Source organism: Periophthalmus magnuspinnatus, chromosome 17 (genome assembly GCF_009829125.3).
Source record: "Periophthalmus magnuspinnatus isolate fPerMag1 chromosome 17, fPerMag1.2.pri, whole genome shotgun sequence".
In the NCBI taxonomy this organism is placed as follows: domain Eukaryota; kingdom Metazoa; phylum Chordata; class Actinopteri; order Gobiiformes; family Gobiidae; genus Periophthalmus; species Periophthalmus magnuspinnatus.
Genome location: NC_047142.1, coordinates 19,678,644 through 19,702,707, shown reverse-complemented (window position 1 = coordinate 19,702,707; position 24,064 = coordinate 19,678,644). Strand labels below are relative to the sequence as shown.

Here is a 24,064-nt window from a genome sequence, read left to right as displayed (position 1 = left end):
ACAGTATGGCATTAAACTCATCTATCTGGAAACAAGCAGGTAATGCCACAAGACCAAGTATTTCTTTAACAATATAAAAATGCCTGCAATTGAATACATACTTTAATGTGTTACATGGCCAAAACACTGGTTTACTTTGAATTTAAGGTAAGTCATAATACTCAAGAAATAAACTTGAAAAAATGTTGGTTATTTTTTAAGTAATTTTGCCAATTTTAACATTTCATTTCTCAAACATACTACTGTTACTTCTACTAGCCTCCTATAACTGCTAATACTGTGACAAACCCTTAAAGAAGTCTGTCTCTATTCTGTATACTAAATAAAAAATACTTCATCTTGGTTATTTGAAAATTAAAAGTGACGTATTGCAGGTTGTTTATTTAGAGGGCAGAAGTCTCAAAGAAGTCTGTCATTTTCAGACTCAGAAATCAGGAATCTGGTGTTTGGGTGTCATTTCCTCATCTCAAAAAACAGACTGAATTCCTCACTACACACCCACCTCCAGCGCTGGCGCAAACCGGACCAACCAAAACACAAAACAACAACAAAACAGGTTTTAACTGATACAATTTATATTACAATATTTTGTTGTGTGTTTGAAAATAAGCTACAAGTGACGAAAATACATAATTTGAATTTGACCATTTGTAGAGGAAATAATAAAGGTGCACTATGTAACCTGGTTGAGGGTGCATCACCTTGTCTCCGTAGAGATGTTATTGTTTTGGCTAGAATGTTCCACAGCATTGAATTATTGTCTTTATTACATTTTTTCAGTTAGATTTTTTTTATTGCAAATATATGCATGCATTTGAGATGTAAGCAGGGTCATCCCTCCACTGATCTGACCTGTAAATTGGCCTGGTCTCCTGCTTGTGTCTTTGGAGATAATAAGTTTACTGAGATATTGTACATAATTTCAGCACTACTTACTCTTCACTGTAAACAAGCAGATGGTGGACCCTCTAAAAACAGATACACAGTGTACCTTTAATAAACATGGTTTTATGTGTGTTTTGTTACAGAAACACTGACAACTAGTTTTTGCAATCGCTTTGTCAACGACTCATGGTAACAGTGCTTAGCCTAGCCAACCATACAAATTATTTTTTAAATCATCCAAGCATGTAATAGTTTTGCCACTTTTTCCACAAAAATGTGTTGTTGCTTTTTATTTCTACTGCGATGCGAAGAAATATCCAATGAAACAACAACAACAAAAACGTTTTTTTTAATCATTACACACAGCACAACCACAGGGTAATTAGTCTGTTGTGTGACAATGAAGGCACTAGACTCAGCTGATTGGAGGTAAAATACTTTAGGTTTTCTTGCCATCTGAAAAAAAAGAAAATGAGCTTAAACACAATGCCTTTTTTATTAAAAACCTTTTTTCAAAAAAGGTTATAGTACTTGATTCTTAGTTCATAGTTAAGTTTTAGTTGTAGTTTAGTTGGGGTATGATGCTCAATAGTGGGAACCACAGGTTTTGGAGGTAAAATTGCCATTACTTTCCCAATCGACTTTTGGGGTGAAAAAAAATTGTATTTGTTAAAAGTTTCAAAGGAGTGACAGAATTTATTTATTTCAAAATTTCAATTTTTGTTTTGATTTCTTAAAGCAGACCTATTCTGCAAAAGTGACTTTTCAGAGCTTTTAACCATGTTATAGTTGTTTCCTCTCACCATTTACTCACCCAAAGTTTTTATCTGAAGTGTTTCATGCACGTTTGAGCAATCTTTAATCACTTATTATCAAGACACCATATTGTCACCATATTGTTCACTGCCATTAGTACACGCCCAGCACTCTGCACTTTGTTCTCTAATTTAATTATTTTAATCTTTGATATGCTCGCATTGGGCACCTCAGTTTTCTAATACGAAGTCATTGCATTTCTTTCTTTTATTAAGTTGTTTAAGATCAATATTGAGATTTAAAAGTTGCAAAATATAACATAATGATCCACCGGTGTCATAGATTCTAACTAAATAGCAGACACAAGCACAATATGTCTTCTTTAAGTTTGAGTGTAATTGCATTCTGGTTGTCAGCCATATCATCCACTTATTCACTTCATTTATAGAGCACAATTTATAAACTGAACAAAACTCAAATGATTTTGTGGTCTGTATTGTACCTTTAGTGGGTGGAGCCGGTAACAGGCGCCTCTGCTGCCTTGATGCATCAAGAGTAATGCACTATAACACGAACATAGAGCCATTCTTTTCATTTCATTCAGCCTAACAGCAGCGATTATAATGGCCATGTCCAATATTTAAATGTGGTGTCTGTACCTTTGCTGGTGAGGTCCTGGTTTTAGTGAAAGTGGGCTGAGGGTCCACATTGAGCCCTGCACTTCTCAAAGCGGCGATTCTGGCTGCAATGTCTGATATCTACAATTAGGGACAAAACACCAGAGATAAATAGTTAATATTACTTATAACATAATGACTTGAATGGTGTCAGTGTAAAGCACCACCAGAAAAAATACATCAACTGGGATAATAACCTAAACCAGGATTTAAACAGGACTAAAGCAGGACAAAACCAAATAACCAGAAATAATACCAGTAATAAATCTTACCACATTCAACCACAGCTGCTCTAAGGGCTGTGTGACATGAATATAACCAGCAGTTAATGAAAGGACTGGACTGATGAAGACTGAATTAGGATTAATCAGAACCAGGGGTAATCACACAAAACTAAACTGTGACTAATCTAGGACTAAACTAAGAATAGACATTTCTGGGATTGCACCAGTAGTGCTTAACAAACTACAATGCAAAGAGAGCTATTCCTTATGTTGCTGGGTAAAACACTAGTAAACTGTTAAAAATAACTTATTTGAAAATAAGGAGCTATTGTTTAATGTGCATAGGCCTATAGTCAAATTATAAACTTCCCCAAAATGGTCAAACAAGGGAAAAACGTGTCAAGATGTTTGTCAAAATTTAAGTAAAGTTCCTCTCACCTGCATGTCGGACTGCTGGACCTTAGTTGCAGCAGTTGCCACCTGTTCCTCCAGGTATCTGAGCTCTGATTGACTCGTGGAGCTGCACACGGCCCGGGCGCACTCTTCTAGGTCCTCAAGCTCTGTCTCCAAATCATACACTGAACCAGCCGCTATGTAAACCTGAAAGAATAGAGAGAATTCAACACTGGAATATTTCAATTATTGGCAATACCAGCAATATAATAAAAAGCTTAACTATATTATTGTTAATTATTTAGCATCAAAGAAATATATTTTTGTTTTCTTTACAATTCACGTAGGAAGAAGTTAACTCAATAAATTAAAGGAGTATGCAACTTTTCTGGTGGAGGGTTCCCCTGTTTTAATCCATGAAGATGCTATTGGCTTTGCATTGAATGGTGCACAGTATGGTCTGGGATGTTCCAGCGTATGGCATTAAACGCATCTTGTGAGCATTTATTTATTATTCATTACGGGTGTTTTATTGTTAAAGTCAAAGTTTTATTGAAAATCATATATTCTTGCTGTGAGCAGGGTCGCCTCTCCTCAGATCTGATCTCTAATTTGTCCTGATCGTGTAAGCTGTGTCTGGATACGTTCATTGCCATACTGTGCAACATTTCAGGCAAAGCAATAACATCTCTATGGAGACAAGCACATGGCAGGCCCTCCACCAGAAAAGTTACAAAGCAAACCTTTGATTAAGATAAGAAATAATTTATCTACTTCCATAGTTGCTTCTAGTGGACATTACATTTTGATTTGAGGGAACCCATTACACATTCACATTGGCAAGCTCTCACACACTCGTATTATGGAGTTGAAAGTGTCTTGCTAAAGGACACAATGGCAGCATGCATTCAAAATAATATAGATGTGTATTTTTGCTCTTACATTTTCCTCAAGCCGACAGAGCTGCTGGTCCAGTTGCTTGTAGTTTTGGGACAGAGGAGCAGATGGAGCTGAGAGCGGGTCAGGGACACCCTCTGTCTCCCGCATCAATTGTTCGGTGGCGTTGAGCACCTTAAGGACCTCCGTTGTGATGCTGCTCAGAGACTGAGCCGAGTACCTCTGTGGGACGACATGAACTGTAACCAATCCAGGGATTTTAGAAGGATTATAAATTAGGACTGTTGCCATAGCAATTAACAATTTAAAGCGGCATATTGTAATTTTTGACTGGGAAAAATGCCATGAAACCCACAGTGCTATAGTTGTTGGCATAGTTTCATTTTGTATTAGATCTCATTATAATACAATCAAATTAGTGGTGGCGTCCATGAGAGGAGAGGTGGCGTCCATGAGACTTTGAGCGGAGCTCACGAGACTGTGCGAGATCTAAGATGGCGGCGCCCTGCTGCTAGAGACACAAAAACAAAACAAAAGTTATTTTCTACTGGAACTTTATTTTTTCTTTTTCTCTCCCTCTTTCCATCCGAACTCGTGCAATATACCCACAACCCTGGAATCGCTTGAGGAATATATCGACGACTGTTTCACCCGACTGTGCATCAATATGAACCAGGATTTAACCAACTCCGTCAACAACTCCACTCCCAGTAATGAAAAAAAGAGACTGCGTATGGCTTCAACACCAGACTCAGGTACTACCCACACAAACAACCCATCCGACCCCTCATGCTGCGCAGACATCGCCGACATCGCCGTCATTCTCAGCTCAATTGACACCAAACTCACCGCAATGGACAATAGAATAGCACTCATCGAACTTTTGCACCAAGAATTCTCCGCACTCCGACACAGCCTGGAATTCAGTCAGGAACAGATACAAACACTCACCGAAGAAAATAAATCATTGAAAAAATCAGTCAGCACACTCACTACACAGGTTACAACAATAACAACAGAAAATAAAGCAATGAAAGAAACCATACTGGACTTACAGTCACGCAGCATGAGGGACAACCTGGTATTCACCGGCATCCCGGAGCAACCCACAGAAGACGCAGAGAAACTAGTCAAAGATTTCATCACAACACAACTCAAACTCCCAGCTGCTACAGTAAACGCCATCACATTTCATCGCGTGCACCGCATGGGACCAAAAAACACCACACCGGACAATAAACGACCCCGGCCAATCGTGGCCAAATTCGAGCATTACAAACAAAAACAACACGTACAGAATCAAGGAAGACAACTGAAAGGAACGAATTATGGACTGAATGAACAATACCCAAAAGAAATAATGCAGCGCCGCCAAAAACTTTATCCGATTCGCAAGGACATGATTCAACAAGGAAAGAAAGCAATCATTGTTTCGGACAAACTTTACATAAATGGACAGCTATACCGGAATACAGAAATAACCCCTTGGCTTTACTAAACTTTCCAATACTGTAACCTCTCCATAACTCAACAACACACAGAACCTACAGACACACATGCATACATCCCTTCTTCCCCCCACGCATACACAGACACGCGCACACGCACGCAGACACAGACATACGGACATACACACGCACGCACGCACGCATGCACACGCGCACTCTCTCCCTCTTTCTCTTGCTCGCTCTCTCATATACAAAACTGATTCATATAACCCAGGTCTCAACTAACTACTTTAGACATATAGAACTGCACTAGTCTCCTCACTCCCAGTTAATAACTCTATCCAATGGCTCTGGACTATGACTCTCCCTTTTATCTTTATTCATTCTCTTTCTCTCTCCTACACTCGCACTCACTTGCAGACATACATATACTGCCATGCCTCTTCTTTCTTTTTCTCAACCCCCTATCCAATTTTGTTTATTTTATATCTACTTCTTATTTTCAAGTTTCAACATTTTTTTCCTGTTATCAGTTCATTCAAATGATGCATTTACTGTCTGCTCTGTCTTGGTTTTGCACACCTAACACAAACACATGTGCATACAGACACCAAACACATTAACATTTGTCACTTGGAATGTGCGTGGCATTCGCACACAGGCGAAAAAGAAAAAAATCTTCAGCGAACTTCATAAACTAAAACCAGACATATGCCTTCTACAAGAAACTCACTTATCAAATTCAGATCTTGATCTACTACAATTTAAAGAATTTAACAGTATATATTCATCTACATACAACAGCAGACAACGAGGAGTATCAATCTTAATACACAACAAACTTATATTCAACCATCTCTCGACAATAACTGACCCTGAGGGACGGTATGTCATCATCAATGGCACCATGTCCAACAATAAATTTACAATAGTTAATATATACGGACCTAACACCGACGACCCCTCATTTTTTCACTGTATATTCTCAAAATTAAACGAAGCTTCAAATATAATCATCGCTGGAGACTTCAACACAGTACTGGATTCAAACCTTGACCGCTCACACATCGCAGGACATAATAGACACTGGCATTCCACAGACACAATAAAACAATACATGACAGACTTTGGACTTGGCGATAGTTGGAGATTGTCACACCCACACAAAAAACAATACACACACTCTTCTGCGGTACATCATTCTTCCTCAAGAATTGACTATATCCTCATAAGCAATATTCTCTTGTCTAATATAAAAGAAACCACAATTCATCCTATCTCAATTAGTGACCATGCACCAGTCAGTCTAACACTACAATTTCATTACTACACCAAACCTTCCTTGAGATGGCGCTTCAATCTTTCACTACTCAAAGACTCAGTATTCAATATGATGGTAGAGAGGGAGTGGGCATCCTTCATGGAACTGAATGACTCCCCGGAGACCACTGCAATAACACTCTGGGAAACCGGTAAAGCATATTTAAGAGGGAAAATTATTTCATATTCAACCTACAAAAAGAAAAAACAAATAGAATTAGAACAACAATTACATCAAAAGATAATAACATTGACAGAAAACGGAAATATGCCTGAATTGAGAAACACACAACTACAACTAGACAAAATTTTACAGGAAAAAAACAACTTTATTATGCAACAACTCCAATATGAACTTATTGAAAAACATAATATATCTGGTAAATATCTTGCAAACTTACTTCAAAGAAAAAAAGACAAATCAATAATTCCATCAATACAGACCTTTGAAAATCAAATCACTCATGATCCACAAGAAATTAATAACACATTCCGTATGTTCTACAAGAACTTATATTCATCAGAAAAAGAATCCAATCCAACAGCAATTAAATCATTTTTCCAAAACATAAACCTACCACAATTACCCTCCGATATGGCTGAATTCTTAGATGCACCATTATCACTGCAAGATCTCCATAAAGCCCTCCTTCAGATGCCCAACAACAAAGCCCCCGGTCCCGACGGATACCCCCCTGAATTTTATAAGCACTTTTGGAATTTACTATCACCACTTTTCAACCGGACAGTGACTGAAATAAAAAATACATCTCAAATCCCTCTTCATATGAATACAGCAGCCATAACAATATTACTTAAACCAGACAAAGACCCAACCCAACCCACCAGCTATAGACCTCTTTCATTACTTAATACAGATTTAAAAATCATTACAAAAGCACTTGCCCTCCGGCTAGAAAAAGTTACACCACTATTAATTCACCCCGACCAAACAGGATTTATCAAAAATAGAAACTCTTCAGACAACCTTCGTAGATTATTCAACCTCATCAATATCGCTCAACAATCAAATATCAGGACAATCATAACCTCATTAGATGCAGAAAAAGCTTTTGATAAGGTAAACTGGACATTTCTTTTCCACACACTCCATCAATTTGGCTTCGGGGAGTCATTTATCCACTGGATTAAGACACTCTATACCTCACCTAGAGCCACAGTCACAACTAATGGTATCACCTCACCTTCGTTCACACTGCACAGGGGCACTAGACAAGGATGCCCGCTCTCTCCCTCGCTGTTCGCCTTATTCATTGAACCGCTTGCAGTAGCAATACGCCAAAATAACAGCATACAAGGAATATACGTCTCGGACACACATCATAAAATCAGCCTATATGCAGATGATATTCTACTGTACCTACAAAAACCACAGCAATCATTACACGAAACTTTCAAAATTATAAATACATTCTCATCCATATCAGACTACACTATCAACTGGAACAAATCAACAATACTCCCTCTCTCAGATGAAGGAGGAAGTTCTGCAGCTCAGGATTCATTCCCTGGTATGCACACAGGTAACATTAAGTATTTAGGCATTAACATTTCCCCCAGGCTGTCAGAGTTGTTCTCACTTAATCATAACCCTCTGCTTAAAACAATAGAAAACGACCTTGAACGATGGACAAACTTACCACTTTCACTAATAGGACGAATAGCATCAGTAAAAATGAAAATCCTCCCCAAACTGAATTACCTATTTGCAAACATCCCAGCTACACCTCCGGACAAATGGTTTCAGACACTAGACTCATTAATGATACACTTTTATTGGAAGAACAAAAAAGCAAAAATCAAACTCTCAACATTACAAAAAAACAAAGCACAAGGCGGCCTCGAAGCACCAAATTTCATCCACTATCACTTGGCAAATCAACTACAATATCTAGTTAAGTGGACAGGACAAACATATAATAATAACACATGGATTTCTTTGGAACAGTCATATTTAAAAAATCTTTCTTTGGCAGACATACCCTCAATGAATACTACTCTCAAAAAACATAACTGCTTCAAGAACACAGTCATTTCAACAACTCTGACAGCCTGGTGGAAAGCCTTAAAATTAACTAATTCTTCCACGGCACCTTGTAAATACACCCCCATCTGGCACAACCCTGACTTTCACATGAATAGTACCCCACTTCACTATCGCACATGGGAACAAAAAGGCATCACTCACCTTCACCACTTATTCCACAACAATAAATTCATAACATTTAGACAACTTATGGAACAGTTCGAAATCAACAACAATAATCGCTTTCAATACTTACAAATCAAATCCATTATCCAAAGCAAGATTAATATAACTAATAATACCCTGGATCCCCCTCAACTATTAGAAAACATAAAGAATATCAAGAAACCAAAGAAACTCATTTCCAAACTATACAAACTTATCCATTCAGACAATATAATACATGCACCACAACTCAAATGGAACACAGATATAGATACACCACCTACATACGAACTCTGGACAGAAATTTGCAAAAATACATTCTCAATGACATCCAACACTAATCTACAACTTATCCAATACAAAGTTATCCACAGGACACACATCACCCAATACAAGAAATTCAAAATGGGACTAACAGACACAGACACCTGTTCACAATGCACCATGGGAGTCACAGACACTTATTTACATGCACTCTGGGAATGTTCACCAGTTCAGGGTTTTTGGAACACAGTTACACACAAACTCACAGACATCCTGAGCTGCAGAATTCCTCCCTCCCCATCCCTATGTTTACTTGGCATTATTACAACTTTCACCATACCACCTAAATATAAAAACAGTTTGTTGACATCTCTAACTATCGCCAAGAAAATAATTCTACAAAACTGGAAATCAAAACAGTCAATAAACATCAAACACTGGTCTAACTCACTCATCCATCACATTTCAACCTCTCAAATGACAGCATACTTTGAGGATGACATACCGTCCTTCATGGAAACCTGGACACCATTCATAAACCACTTCAATATTGTTTTCAATCAGTCATCAATATCAACAACATAAACTCCACCAATAGACTATTACAACACCATTAACATAGTAATTATGAGAATGCCACGCACACTCCTATACACCCCCCCATTCCTACAAAGACACACACACACATACACACACACACACGACATTATGTAAACTTTATTACAATAATTGCAATCATACCACCACTATTGCTGTATATCACTATTATTGTTGTGTTATTGTTTTCATTGTATGTACACGTTTCTATTGTTGCTGTCACTACTATTATTGTCATTATTATTGCCTTATTCATTAACTAATTTATTTATTGAATTAATTTGTGGTTCTGATGGAGATAAATAAATGGATGAATATAAACACACATATTAAATATTAAAATAAAGAACATGAATTATTAAATAATAATTTAAATATACACACATATATATAATATATATATATATATATATATATATATATATATATATATATATACACACAATAATAACAATTATTAATCATAATAAATTAATTATTAATCAATAATAATAATAATTGACAACAAATACATAAAAAGATTAGGGTTAGCAAGGAATGGGCGCGTTGCTAGGGGGTACTGCCCCTTGAGTGCGGGCTCACCAAAACCTTGCCTCTTTTAATGCATTGTACAGGACACGCATGCACACACATTTTACATTTAAATCTAAATAACCAATACCACCATTAGGACCACAAAACTAACATAGAGCAATATTGACCAACACTGAGTATGACAGCAATAATAAAACCTGTTATCGTTATCTTTACTTTTATTATTAATATTATTAGTATTACTTCTTTATCTCCGCACACACACTCATACACCCCCACCCCCCCCCCCACACACACACACACACACGCATACTTACAAAGAAAACCAACCAAGACAGAATAATGCAGGTACCGTACTGTACTCCCCCCCCCCTAACACTTTTACACATCAACACAACTTTCTCTGTAAATAGTAAGCTGTAAATATTGTATGTGTTTCTATGTCACTGGGTGTTCTTCAAAATAAAAAAAAAAAAAGAGAAAAAAAAAAAAAAAAAAAAAAAAAAAAAAAAAAAAAAAAAAAAAAAAAAAAAGATCTCATTATAATACCTAGCAGGCAAGTAACACTCCCAAGGCATGTAAACGTCAAATGACTTTACTTTTGCACTAAATTTAATCAGTGCAATCAGTAAGTTACTTCTGTAGCCATAGCTGCCTAGGGACAGGCTCATAGTAGTACTGCTGCCAATTGGCTGCTCTGACTACCACCAGTCACTCATACCATACAGGGAAGGTGGATGCAGTGTCTTGCCCAAGTGCATAATGATAGCACAATAGGAGCCTGTTTATGTAAGGCTTCAGCTGGGCTATAGTTAAAAGCCCATTTTGAACAATAGTGAGGAGCGGGCAAAGAGATACACAGAAAGGAAAGCATTCACTCACTTTAATGCATTGTGGAACATCTACATTCACTAACTCAGCTAACATGAATAGTGTGTTTTTGTTGAGTAGAAAAGGAGAGAAAAGGGAGCTCAAGCGCATACACACACCGACATGATAGCACAGACATGTCTCTCCCTCTTACCTGCTGTAGCCGAGTTAACACAAACTCACTTCCCTGGATTGTAGGAGCCATAGACAAAAGCAGCATAATAAATACATAAAAGGTATGGAAAGTGTTAGTTCCATAACTTGATGTACGGTACTATTGATCATTATCAAAATGTGAAAAGACACATAATGAAAATATCACATAGCAATGGGAGCTATTGTTACGTTAAGTTAAGGTTATGGTTAAGATACACTTTATTGTCCCCATACGAAAATCCTCTGTATTTGACCCATTCTTCAATGCTTCAGGCAACCTGTCAGGAGCAGTTAAACTTGGTCAGGACTACTTTAGCGGAACATTTTTTACCCAGGATTTTCAGGGCAAAACTGAGTGATCAGTATATCATATACATTTTTATAAATATATATTATTAGTGAAAAGCATGAGTGGCTATATTTAAAAGTAAAAATTACACATTTACCTTTTGTATTTCCTCTGGGGACAGCAAACCCTCTGGAGTCACGAAGACGCCGCTCTTCTCCTGGTTTGACTCCAGTCTCACATCTGTGTCTGTATCTGAACTTTTCATTCTCTCCTCCATCATTTCTTTCTCTTGAGTATTACCCAAGATTCCCCCAAGTTCCTCCTTTGCCTCAACTGCTGTGTTCACTCCCAAATTAACTTTTTCTTTTGAATCTGTTTTGCTAATTTTACCACTTAAAACATTACTTCCATCTTGACTTCCCGTTCTCTCGATAATTTTTCCCGTATTGTTGTCTTCCTCTCCATCCTTACCTCCTCCTACATTATCTGAATTATGCAACCCTCCCTCTTCTTCTTTAACCTTCACATTTGTTTCTCCCAAATTTTGCTCTACCATTTCCATATCCTCCAAAGTCATCATCAACATGCTATTAATTATTCGGTTAAATTCAACCTCATCTTCTTCGCTATCTGATTTCTCTGGCCCATCGTCTTCAACTTCATTCATAAATTCACTTTCAAGACTTGTGATTGTTTTGTATCCCATATATTTGCCCCCTTCTTTTGTATCTGGCTCTGTATCACCCTCCAACCTAGATCTTTCCTCTGCTTTTAGTTCAAACATACTAACATCAAAATCCCCAATAGACTCCCTCCGTTCAAAATCAATACTTTCTTTTGCATGGCTCACCTCAATATCTCCTTTGGACATTTCTAAATAATTATAATCTTCTCTTAGTTCAAACATGTTGACATCTAAATCTCCAATAGACTCCTCCCTGTTTCTTCTGCGAAAATCACTACAAGTTACCTCATTTTCGTCTATTTCATCCTGTCCTACCCGGTCCAATTCATCCTCTGTTGATGAAAACTGGCATATGCTCACCAAACCAGCTAAATTTCTAACTTGCTCCCCTCTCTGTGCTTGCAATTTCCACAACACTGCATCATCTATGGCTTCCTCTGCACACCCCACTCTATCCAGTTCATCCTCGGTGGAAGAAAATTGCGAAGCGTTGACTTGACTGGCTTGTTTGCACACTTTAACAGCGATCTCTTCATCTTCTCCTTGCTGTCTTAAGTGCTCGTCTAAACCTATTTTATCGAGTTCGTCCTCCGTAGAAGAAAACTGAGTAGATTTGACTTGCTGCTCGAGATGGCAAAGTTTAAATTTAAGGTCTTTGTTTGGTTGTGTGTCCTCTTCCTCGCTGATTCCTTCTTTGTCCAAGTCATCATCAGTAGAGGATAAATATAACAATCTAGATTGAGAAACTAATTTGTATAATCTGTTTTTTGCTTCATTGTCAAGTTCAATGAGATCTTCAGTTTTATCATCAGTTTCGCCTTCATCCAGGTCCATGTAATCTCCACTGTTACGCTCAAGGACACTGTTTTGTACATTGGTTGAAGAGTCAGTAATGCTAGCATGTTCCGCGAGTTGTTGTAGTTTTACAGCAAGTTCCCGGTTGATTTGATTGGCACCCAGGCCGGAGATGTCACTCTGGAGGTCAGGGGTTATTGCTCCAGAGGTTAAAGTTTCAGGTGTGACGGCGTCAGAGGAGGGAGGGAGTGTGTCCGTGTTACTGTGGTTCTATGAAAATGAAGCAAAGCAAACTAAATCTGGTGTTTACATTTATGAAGACGACCGCTAAAAACAAGAAGTGCTATTCATAAATAAGGTGTTACGCTGGTTAAAGGTACACTATACAGCTTTTCTGATGGAAGGTCTGTCATCTGCTTGTCTCTATGGAGATTTTTGACCATTGCTTTACCTGGAATATTCACAGACATCAATCTCTATGGACACAAGCACATGACGCTACCCGGCGAAGTTACAGGTGACATCTGTGGAGACGTGAGCATGCTCAAAGAAAGAATGCATGTTTACCAAGATATTTTGAGTCCTATCATCTGTAAATGAATAAATGCAAGACTGAGATCTCAAATTAAAGAAAATTTGAGGCAAGTTACATAGTGCAACTTTAAGCAAAAGTTTAAATTATTTGATAATATTTATACATTATGTAAACAATATGCCGATTTTGAGAACATTTTAGGTGGTTTAAGATCATTCATCTGTAACTCACCTGTCCACATAAAACATTGGCCTCTCTTTTGCTCCTCCTCTTCTTCCTGGGCCTCCTCACTCTCCTCTCCTCTAGCTCTTCTCTAGTGTCGTCTTCTTCTGTTCCTCCATCCAGGTTAAAGTTCATGTCGATGATACTGGTCCTCCGAGATGACGAGGGCTTCCTGATCTCTACTGGCACCTTCTTATTCAGCAGTGCCTTGTTGGATTTCCAGTAATTTCCCTCAGAGTCTCTGCTCCCCCTCCTCCCTCCCACATAATCCAGATCTAGACCTTCCAGCAGATCAGACTGTCCCATCTTCTTGTGGATCTCGTTGAGGACCGTGCCCCAGGAGTGGTCAGGCTCACAGTCAGAGTCCATGGCTTCGTAGGCTGACACCGCTCCAGACTCTCTCTCCAAAGCGCTGTACATCTGAGACTTCCTCTTGGTCAGCAGACCGGGATGGGGCAGTTGGCCGCTCTGAAAGACGATCCAGTTTCCGTCTGGGCTTTTGAGCGCTGGGATTTGAGGAAGACATTGACAATCACATATATTCAGCAATAGGGCTTAGACATTTCCCACAAAACAGGAGAGAACAAGATGATCAGACATAATTTATAATACAACATATTTATAATATAACACCCCTATTAAGTAGTTTGATTCAGTCCAGTTGAATACATGGACATGCAGCTTGACATAATATTTTCTTGTGGCTAGCGTGTGTAGCAGTACCAGCACATAGTATAGATTAGAGAAATTACCAGAGTGGTCAAGTCGGTCGACACTCTTCCAGGGGGACAGAGATGCCCCAGGACCCTCTTTCTTCAGACTCTGACTGTCAGAGGGGGAGGAGTCTGCTCCAGTGTCCAACAGGGAGAGAGAGTGGCACCTCTGCACACAAGAACTGTTTTAGATATAAAAATCCTATATTATTGCTGATGTTATTATAAAACATATGGGGAAGACAAAACATAAAACACTGTACAAATCCACAGAGATGATAACTGTAGGCAAAGAAACATTGGTAGGATATTTTGAGATTTCTTTAAGGGCACCATTTAACTTTTCTAGTACTGACTGCAGTGGGCAATAATATAAATTGCATTATAAATATAAAGCCTTGTCATGGCTGAGTTACCCAGAGTCCTTGCTGTTGTGGGGACAGATAGTGGTCGTAGTACGTGTGGGTTAGATCCTGGTCATATTCGCTCTTGATCTGTGCCAAAGTCTTCCTGCGACTGATGATCTGAGTACACAGGATTACAAGACGTCAAAGGTTAATCCAGCAACGAAGCAAGAGGACCACTGCTGCTCTGGGTACATACAGTACAGTGCAAGTGTACTGTACTGTATGTACTGTATTTATTATAAATGTGTTTTATGACTGTACAAGCCTAGGTTAAAGGCAGACTTGTTTAGATTTTCTTATAAAATTCTGGCACTGAGACATTTTTGTTCTTCTACATCTTGTGCTCTCCTCTCATTTAAAATCACAAGTAATTTCTCTTGTGGATCACTCAATTCTAAAAATAAGGTACTATGAACTGAGATTGATTTCAAAGACTTTTTTCTGTTTGAATTATTGGTTATTGATAATAGATTTATTGCACTTTTTGGAACCACTTTATAATAACTACATCTTAATAATCCATAGTAAAGCATGAACAAATATTGAATTAATAATGAACAAATAGTTTATTAAGAACGGTTCTTAGTAACTACTTAAGGGGTTATGAGTTTGTTATGGTTACAGTATTAAGTAGTAACAGCCTGAATCATTCTTTGTTCAAAAGTTCATCATGAAGTAAGTGCTTGTTATTATAAATCATTACCTACTTTTTCTACTATGGTTGTTGCCAGTTCCTCAATAAGTTCTCCTCGATGTTGGCGCAGATAGTGAGCCTCATTTTGCTTTTCCTACAAGACAAACAAATCATTCTATGTAATGTATCCAGCAGGTTAGTTATACTTTGTATTTGTGTGATTTGTGCAGTGGTGACCTGGCAGTAGGTGTGGACTTCAGCTTTAGAAATGGCTTCATCGATGGCCTCTTCTGCCACACGCCGAGCCACAGTCAGCGTCTCAGACATACTGTGCTCTGGATCCAAGCAAAAAATGATTACAATTAATTACAATCCTTATACTTGCAACAATTAATGGCAGTCATTTTTTGTTTTTTGTTTTGTTTTTTATATAATGGCTGACTGTCATGGTTATTACATTCTGAAAATCATAATCATAATTTGGACTATACACACTCTAAAACACATGCGAAAAGAAGTCTTATCATATGCACATCCTCTTGTAGTACCTATGAATCTAATGCAGTACCTGTAGAATCTAACATAGCAGTTTGTGTTTAATCGGTTGTTGTGATTCACCTTCAGTTTGTCTGTAGAAAGTGGAGTCGCTCCCACAGATGCTGTCATCATTACAGACACTCTCCTCGTACCCACTACCATCTGTGGAGGCAACGGAACAAGTGAAGAGTGAGGAGAGACATTCAGCTAATTGTTCAATGTGGTTGTAGCAATAAGATAGAGCAGTGCCCCCAAGTACAACCAAAAAAAAAAAGACTTCCCGAGTACCACCACATCCAAACCAGGTCTTTATTAGTACTATTCCTGGTCAAGGTTTAAATTGGACTATACCAAGAAATTACCCTAAAGAACCAAAAAGTTATAAAATTACACAAAATTAAGGAAGTGTTTGAACTGTATGTAGAGGATGCTGTGTACAACCAGAACAAGCTCGGGTGCCACAGTTTGAGAAACACAGTGCTAGAACTAACAGGTCTGAGAGTTTACGCAACTTATATCTGCATAAATGTATTAGGAACAAGTAGCTTAATACTCACCAAGCAACAGAAATTTTGTCCTTGTAGAAACTGGTTTGTAATTTTATGAATATGCAAAAGCGTAAGATCTTCAAAACCACTAAACACTAAATGGTACTTCATAATACTGTACATTGTCTGCTCTTCTGATCAGACAAGATTACAGCGATGTGCACTTAGTTTATGAGACAGATTATAATCCTACAGGAGGCAGATCAGAGTCACACGTGGGGCAGGAATATTCGAGTAGGTCATTGGCAGTAGAATGAGATTTGACCCCCGGCAGATGGAACAGATAATACAACGTGACACTTTTGGCCTGATTTGGACTTGTGACGAAAGAGACGCTACGCTGCGAGCTGAGGGGCTGTAGGTCAGAGCTGTCCTGTAGGCAACATGTGAGTGTGGAGGTGAATCAGTCCGTATTAAACCACTGCTATAAATATGTGGTGGGCACAGTATATGGAAAATGTATTTATGTAATATGTTTTTTTCCTGTTATGGGCCAAGTTAAGAATTGTATTAATTTAAAGCTAAATATTATAGGCAACTGTCTCGTCAATATTAGATCAGTTCTGGTGAAATCTATGCCATATCCCAAAATCTAATATTCTAATAAAATGTAATATTCTCAGAGGTGGGTAGTAGTTGCATTTACTCTGTTATTATATTTACTTACTTTTTAAAGAAATTGTACTTTTCAGAGTACTTTTCTAGCTGTATACTACCTCGCACCGAAGTAACAGTACTCCTAATTTAGTCAAAGTTTTGGTTTTGATAATTGACAAAAGCTTTACGTTGACAATATTAAATAATTTGACCGTTTCCTGCACAGTTCCTTCAGATATGATTTAGTTTGTCTTATTTTTGTGTCTACCGTTTAATGCTGGTATTTTCAAAGTTTAGTCCTTCAAATTCCATTAGTTTCAAATTATATAAATCATAAGTTACGTCCCTATAGCTATTCTTTAAGTTACTCTTGAGTAGTAGTTTTCCCCAAATACTTTTTACTCTTACTTGACAAATTTCTTGGACTACTACTTTGTACTTCAACTTGGGTAATATTAATTTGAAGTAACGTTACTCTTGAGTACAATTTATGGCTACTCTACCCACCTGTGAATGTTCTCCCCTTGTAAGTTTGATTTGAGTATTGGTTAATTCTTGATACAATTTTGATGACAGGGAGAGATTTATCATAAGTGTTATCTATCAATGTATGTGCTTGTGTTTCAGTAAATAAAAATAGCTGTAGTTTCTCTGTGTTCTTTAAAGACATGCCTCCGGTGCCCCGATCGCTGCAGTGTGACCCAGATCTGTCAGTCTGGCTCAACATTACACTACACCTGACCCTACAAAATACAAACGCCTGAAACACAACGCAAACTCTTACACTAATAATGCTAAAATACTACAGAATACATTACAACACAAACAAGATGCACACAGTAACAATAAATACTGTTGACTGAATTATTCCAAAATATACAATTAAACACAAAATATTCTGCCCAAACATGTGCATTTTACCTCGACTGCTTTCACTTTTTAATATGTTTTTTTTAGTTTGAAGCTAGATTCTAAATAATCACAGCTCTAACGGTTTATGATGACTAAAACCAAATGTCTGCTGACCTTCTCAAAAGCAGTTCCTCTGAAATCCCTCGGTTAAATCTGATCAGAGTTTGAACTATTGGCCTGAGCTCCGCAAACCAAAATCCACATGAACAGACACATGAAGCAGAGACCAGTCCGATACCAACATCACAATAATAATACGATCAAAAACACTGGAGATGTTATAGTGGGAATCATAATAAAATGCAGCAGTACATAAGCAAACTTTCTACAGTAAATTGGTATACACAGCAAAACAGGACAGGTGTGGCAAAGAAAAAGTTGTTGCAATGTGTGCATGAATGTCCTTCTGTATCTTCTTCACAATACACTTTTATGCTTCGGTCCTACATTATAGTTTAAACCTTCTTTACTCCTGATCAATCTGGTTTAGTCCCATTTTAGGTGACATTCACACTTGCACACACTCAAAATTCAAACTAAACTAGGACTAAACCTGGACTAGGACTAAGTCTACATCAGGACTAAACTGGGTGCCAAACAAGATCCAAAATATGATTCTTGGATCTATAGGTTTGAGAAACACATATTCGGCCAATTGGTTCAGTTTATTCTTACAGGAACTACATTATCCCTTGATCAATCATGTTTATGTAAGTATAGTCATGTTTCCTGGTTTGTGATACTCAGTGAGGTTTGAGTGTAAGGTGCAGTAGGCAGGTGTAGGCAGGTGTAAATTACAGGTATGTGTGGCTGCACCTGTCAGCTCTGAGAGGATGTTGTGCTCCGTCAGGTGTTTCTTGTACAGAGTCTTTAAAACTTTAGCACTGCCAAATCGTTTAAACCTCCTCTTGACATTTGTGTAGAACCACTCCAGGGACTGAGTCTTCAGCAACCTGCAAAACAGACACTTCATTTTATGTCCCCAATTATGGAAATAGCACAAATTGGAAAAGCTGGCGGATGAACCTCTGGGGTAAACAATGGTGCAAACTTCAGTACACAAAACATGTACAACAAGCCTGCGTATAAATCATTAAAGAGTGTGTAGATCATTCACTCCAGTTCACTTGTTTGAGCAATATTTTCAATCAAAATGAAGAAAAATGTTCTACGAAATAAATGAGAACAGTCAGAATACCTTGAATTAAATAAAATCAGTAGGTTTTGTGTGTTTTTCATTCATTCAATCAACTATATCAACTGATGTAATCTTGTCAAAACCACCCAAAACATGACAAATATTTGAATTTCCAGTCTAAAATTGATATTACTGATACTATTAATATTGAATGCTCCTCACCTGTGTTTCTGGCAGGAGGAGCAGAGCCAGCCCTTGCTCTTCTTGTTGTAGAGTCGACAGCTGCGGCACACGTTGTAACCACAGTCTCCACACTGGCGCTTCGGGTTCAGCAGGAACGTGAAGGGAGCGCAGCAGCGAATACAACAGCGCTGGTTAAAACACGACTGAGTGGACAAGAGACGACTACGACTGCCCTCTTCTGCCAACTCCTGCTTTAGATCACTATACAGAGAGGTGGAAGAAAGGAGGAGGGTGGGGATGGAGAGAGAGGGAGGAGAGAGATAGAGAGTAGTCAGAAAGATTATTCCACTACAAGCAACACAAACTGGAGTTGTAAAGTATAACAAAACAAAAACGTATACACTAAAAATGATTGATAGTAAAGCTAATGTCAAAACTAGATATTAGAAAAAAATATTCATCTTGTTTTGAGTAGTTAAAATTGTTTCTATGGCGACCACTTAAAGGGTCCATATTGCACTTTAGATATTAGAAGAAAGAATCTAGTTTTATCTTTTGATATGGAAAAAATACATAAAAATAGGTTTTGTTTCCTGAATATTTTTACATATTAGAATATTAAATGCTTCTAAAATATGAACTGGTCTCCAATAAGTCATGCAGTCTTAGCAATTTGATATTTGCACCATTCAAATTCTGTTTCAATGATCCTTGCAGTCTTAACAAATAAAACTCCCTCTACCATAGACCACTGTAGTATCTGAGTAAATAGTGCTAGTGTTGCTTTAAATACACTTTCACTCAGTCTGTGATTCAATATTAAGCGGGTGCATATATGATTTATTTGGCTCCTGCTGCGCTGCTCCAAAGGTTAAAGGAGGAAACACTGAATAAAACATTCAGACTGCAGCGGGACCTCCTCTGCATACGCTCACACAGAACTGAGATGCTTTCTAACACAAGCTGTTTTTTCCAGGGAAATAACATAATTTGGTGTTTATACTCTTATGTGGTACTCTTAAGTGTTTCGTTTTAGCTTTGATTCAGATGTTTGTGTAGTATTAAGTTTTTAGTATTTTTTTTAAACAAATGTGTATCCATTTTGTTGATACAGAAAAAAATCATGTAATGCAATCATGCTATGGTTCTGTTTTTGCTTTGTAGAGTTTAGTTCCACTTATGTGTGCGATTGGCTTCCTTCATCCCACGTAAAAACTGATTTAGTCCAAGTCTAGTCCTGGTTTGGTTTTTGTTTAGTCCTGGTTTAGTTCTTATTTGGTTTAGACCTAATCTTGAGGTTTATTGGTTTAAAATCATTCATTAGTGGCCAGGTTAGATAGAAAAAACACATAGCCCTTGTTCATAACTTTCACATTTTATATTACGCTTGACACTTAACAACATAAACTAAAATAAACTAATATCTAAGTGATGCTGGGAGCAGTTTTCACACAGTCTACATGCACTCAAGCACAAATGTTCATGTGAGAAATAAACTAGTGATGCATTCTTAATCGTGCATAAATAATCTATACATAACCTGAGCATTTTAACATCAGCAGTTTCATTAAATGGGGAATATATAGAAATGTAAGAACCAATTTACAAACCAAAACAAAGGACAGCTCTAAAGTCAAGCCTGTGATAGCCTTAGGACGCCCCCTGTTGGTCATCTTATTTGGAGAAACCCACATAATTAAAACTACTTAGTGCGCTCCTGTCTTTAAAATCACATGTAATTAATAGTAATTGATAATGAAGTGATAACAACAGACAGCATTCAGCTTGGTAACCATTATTGGATGGAGAATGCATCAGGGAGCTTGTGAAACGATGGCTATGTTCAAATGCATGCCCCAAATGATCTGATTTCTGGAGTTATCAGATTATTGAAATGCCATTACATCTGATTAATCTGATTTCTTTCTGATGGTTCACCTGTGCAGATTTTGACAAGGAAAAAGGGCAAATTCATCGTACTTTGTCTTCCAAATACAACACTTACTCTAAAAATCCATACGTTTTTCATAAACACACACCAAAATCAGGTCTAATTATTGGCTTACCCGATTATTCTAGTCACATGATTTACAGGCCATGTAAATGTACTTAGTGGCTTGTTAAAACTGTTGATCTTATTCATTTTCAAGGGCTTTAGGAAAGACTTATTCATTGGATAAGCAGATTATTCCCATTTCAAGCACGTAGCATGTCCGTGTATTATGTTTCACTGTTGTTTTTGCACACAAATAAAGAGTCAGCTCCCACCCACTGTCTGTCTGCACTTGGTGAAAGTTTTTAATATCTAAAAGTGTTTGGAGGATGTTTACATGACAACCACCGGAAAGGGGTGTCACTTCCTGTCCAGAGTTTAAGACAATACAGGACTGGAGAACAGAGCATGATGGGAAATCTCTGCTAAAGTCCAAGAAGATTTGTCTAGTATATGGAGATCAAAGAATATTAATTTATTGACTTGTTAACTCATAAAATGAATAAAAATCTAGCTTCTATAATGATTAAATAGGGCACAGTGGTAAAAATAAACAAACATTTGTTTAAACTAATATATATTTGCTCAAATGTGATGTCAAGTTCTTTTCAGATTTTCTTTCAGATATTAAAGGATTAGTAACTGAATAATTGCATTTCCCTATTGTGAAAGCCTATCCTGTACTGCTAATCTTTACTTTTTTGTAAACTAAGCAGCTTATCATGCAAACATAATTGAATACAAGAATGAAACCTACTGACATTTACTACTCAAAAAGGTTCTTCGTCTCTTCTTTCAGTTGACAATTTATGCTGTGTCTCTGTCTCTATATATGCTCTTGAGTTTTTCACTGACCAGAGTCTCTCCTCTTCTCTCTTGCGCAGCCTCATGTCTCTCTGAACCACCTGTAAAACATGCGCCGCTTCCAGGTCTGACAGTCCAGACAGGTCCAGCTTTCGACCCATGGCTCACACAAGAAACTGAAAAGCAAAAAGAATCATATTATTACTACATTTTAAGCTCATAGATAGATACTATATAAATACAAACACAATGATTTGGCGACTGGCTTGTCACGGCCATCACAGCAATTGCACTGAAATTGTGTTATAATGATAGGTTTCTTGTTTTTTTTTCCTGCCAGATGCCCTTCCACACTGTGACTTATGTAAAAGGGTGGTGTCTTGCCCAAAAGCACAAAAACTGCAATTCTACCCATTAGTTAGTTGTCAAAACTTGTATGATTTTACTACAAAAAAATTAAGAACAGCAGAAAAATTAAGAATATGTTGTTAGAAATCAAGATGAGTAATTATTAAAAAAAAGAAAGTTAAATCTAACCTTGAATATTAAAGTATTCTATTTAAAATTAAGATATAAAATTGACTAGTAATAGTTAAATATAAAACAGTGCAAAAGTATAAGTGTACTAAATTATTGTTATGTGCAACAGGTGGTTGTAACAGTATTAACATTCATGCCCAAGAATGAAAGAAAACGTATAGTTACTGTACATATTCATATTGTGTTTTATATATAAATACTCTATTCACACAGTTTATACATATGCACAATTATTTGGTGACATTGTCATTATATTTCCCTAACCTGGTCTTTACTCATTTGTTTCACAGTCTTGAGCAGTGAGCAGCCTCAATAAGCTCTTAAACTTCTTTTCATATCTTGCAATCCACTTTGAGGAACAATCAGGGTCTCGGTATTGACCAGATTATCATTCCTCAACATTAAACCTATGTGCACACTTTATTCAGCCAACATAAACTAATGTTATTGAGCAAAAAAGTGAAAAATGTGTTGTTTTAATGGATGGAAACTTCAGTCAGATATCAACTAGAAGTGATTGGCAATATGAACAAAAGAGTTACTGAATACCTCAACTTACCTTATAGTTTTCTTCCACTTTTAACAATGTAAACAACACAAGTATACAAAACGTTTAGCCAAGTCTACTTTAAAAGAATAACCTGTAAAAAGAAGTTCACTCCCAAAGTTTGTAGGTCCCACTGGCCTCCTGGAGTTGTTCTGTGAAGGTGGAGCAGAGTTTCCTGTGGGAGCAGGAGAGGGGCAGGGCCTAAAGGGACCAACAGTCAGGAACCTGCACACACAAGATGCAGAGTTAAGAGAACTTTTTTATAACAAAAAGTGGAAAAGGAAAAACAACAAAACTACCAATACAGTACATTCCGCTGCAGTGATGTTCTGCTACAGGCTTCTTTAGATCAGGCAGTTAGGTGAGTTGTGGACAGTTGTTTTTGCTAAATATCACAGTGCTTATGATTATGTTCCTTAAGTTGTTTAAGTTCATTCCTCAGCTTCAGCTTTATCTTAACAAGTAGTTGTATTCTTTATCATTAGGGCTGTGGAGTTACCCAGTAGAATAAAAATGAATGAACTTACAAAACCTATACTGTTTGTAGGGCCATTATTGTTACAGTAGTGCTGTCCAGTTATTTATTCAACGCTTAACAGCTCACAGCTAATTGCAAAACAGAAAAATAATAAAAAGGTCTTCACCAGTACTAAGAAAAAATACTCATGATAAATATCGACCCTAAAAATGACTGTTCCATTTAACATATATTGGAGGATAATTGATGAATCACAAAGTTGCAGTTTCATCTT

The 24,064-nt window shown here is 37.4% G+C and overlaps 1 protein-coding gene across 1 annotated transcript; it reads right to left on the bottom strand.

Moving 5' to 3' along the window:
• Positions 1 to 1,263: 1,263 nt before the first annotated feature.
• LOC117384763 (rab effector MyRIP) lies at positions 1,264 to 23,432 on the bottom strand. The gene is made up of 16 exons (XM_033981914.2): positions 23,325 to 23,432; positions 22,277 to 22,401; positions 19,468 to 19,689; positions 18,924 to 19,060; positions 16,132 to 16,212; positions 15,751 to 15,848; positions 15,587 to 15,667; positions 14,889 to 14,996; positions 14,512 to 14,641; positions 13,769 to 14,265; positions 11,680 to 13,272; positions 3,878 to 4,054; positions 2,981 to 3,142; positions 2,301 to 2,399; positions 2,144 to 2,204; positions 1,264 to 1,341 (listed from the first exon to the last, which is right to left on the bottom strand). Exons 2-16 carry the CDS (start codon positions 22,384 to 22,386, stop codon positions 1,325 to 1,327), a joined length of 3,573 nt encoding a protein of 1,190 aa, XP_033837805.1. The 5' UTR covers positions 22,387 to 22,401; positions 23,325 to 23,432; the 3' UTR covers positions 1,264 to 1,324.
• Positions 23,433 to 24,064: the final 632 nt, after the last annotated feature.

Bases quoted from the DNA above. Each gene is read 5' to 3' on its own strand.
- LOC117384763 (XM_033981914.2), bottom strand. From the start codon at position 22,386: ATGGGTCGAAAGCTGGACCTGTCTGGACTGTCAGACCTGGAAGCGGCG. The intron at 4,055-11,679 runs GTAAATGTGTAA...GTCGTCCCACAG, and splicing joins CCCCAGAGGAAATACAAAAG to AGGTACTCGGCTCAGTCTCT. The intron at 2,400-2,980 runs GTGAGAGGAACT...CCCTAATTGTAG, and splicing joins TCCAGCAGTCCGACATGCAG to ATATCAGACATTGCAGCCAG.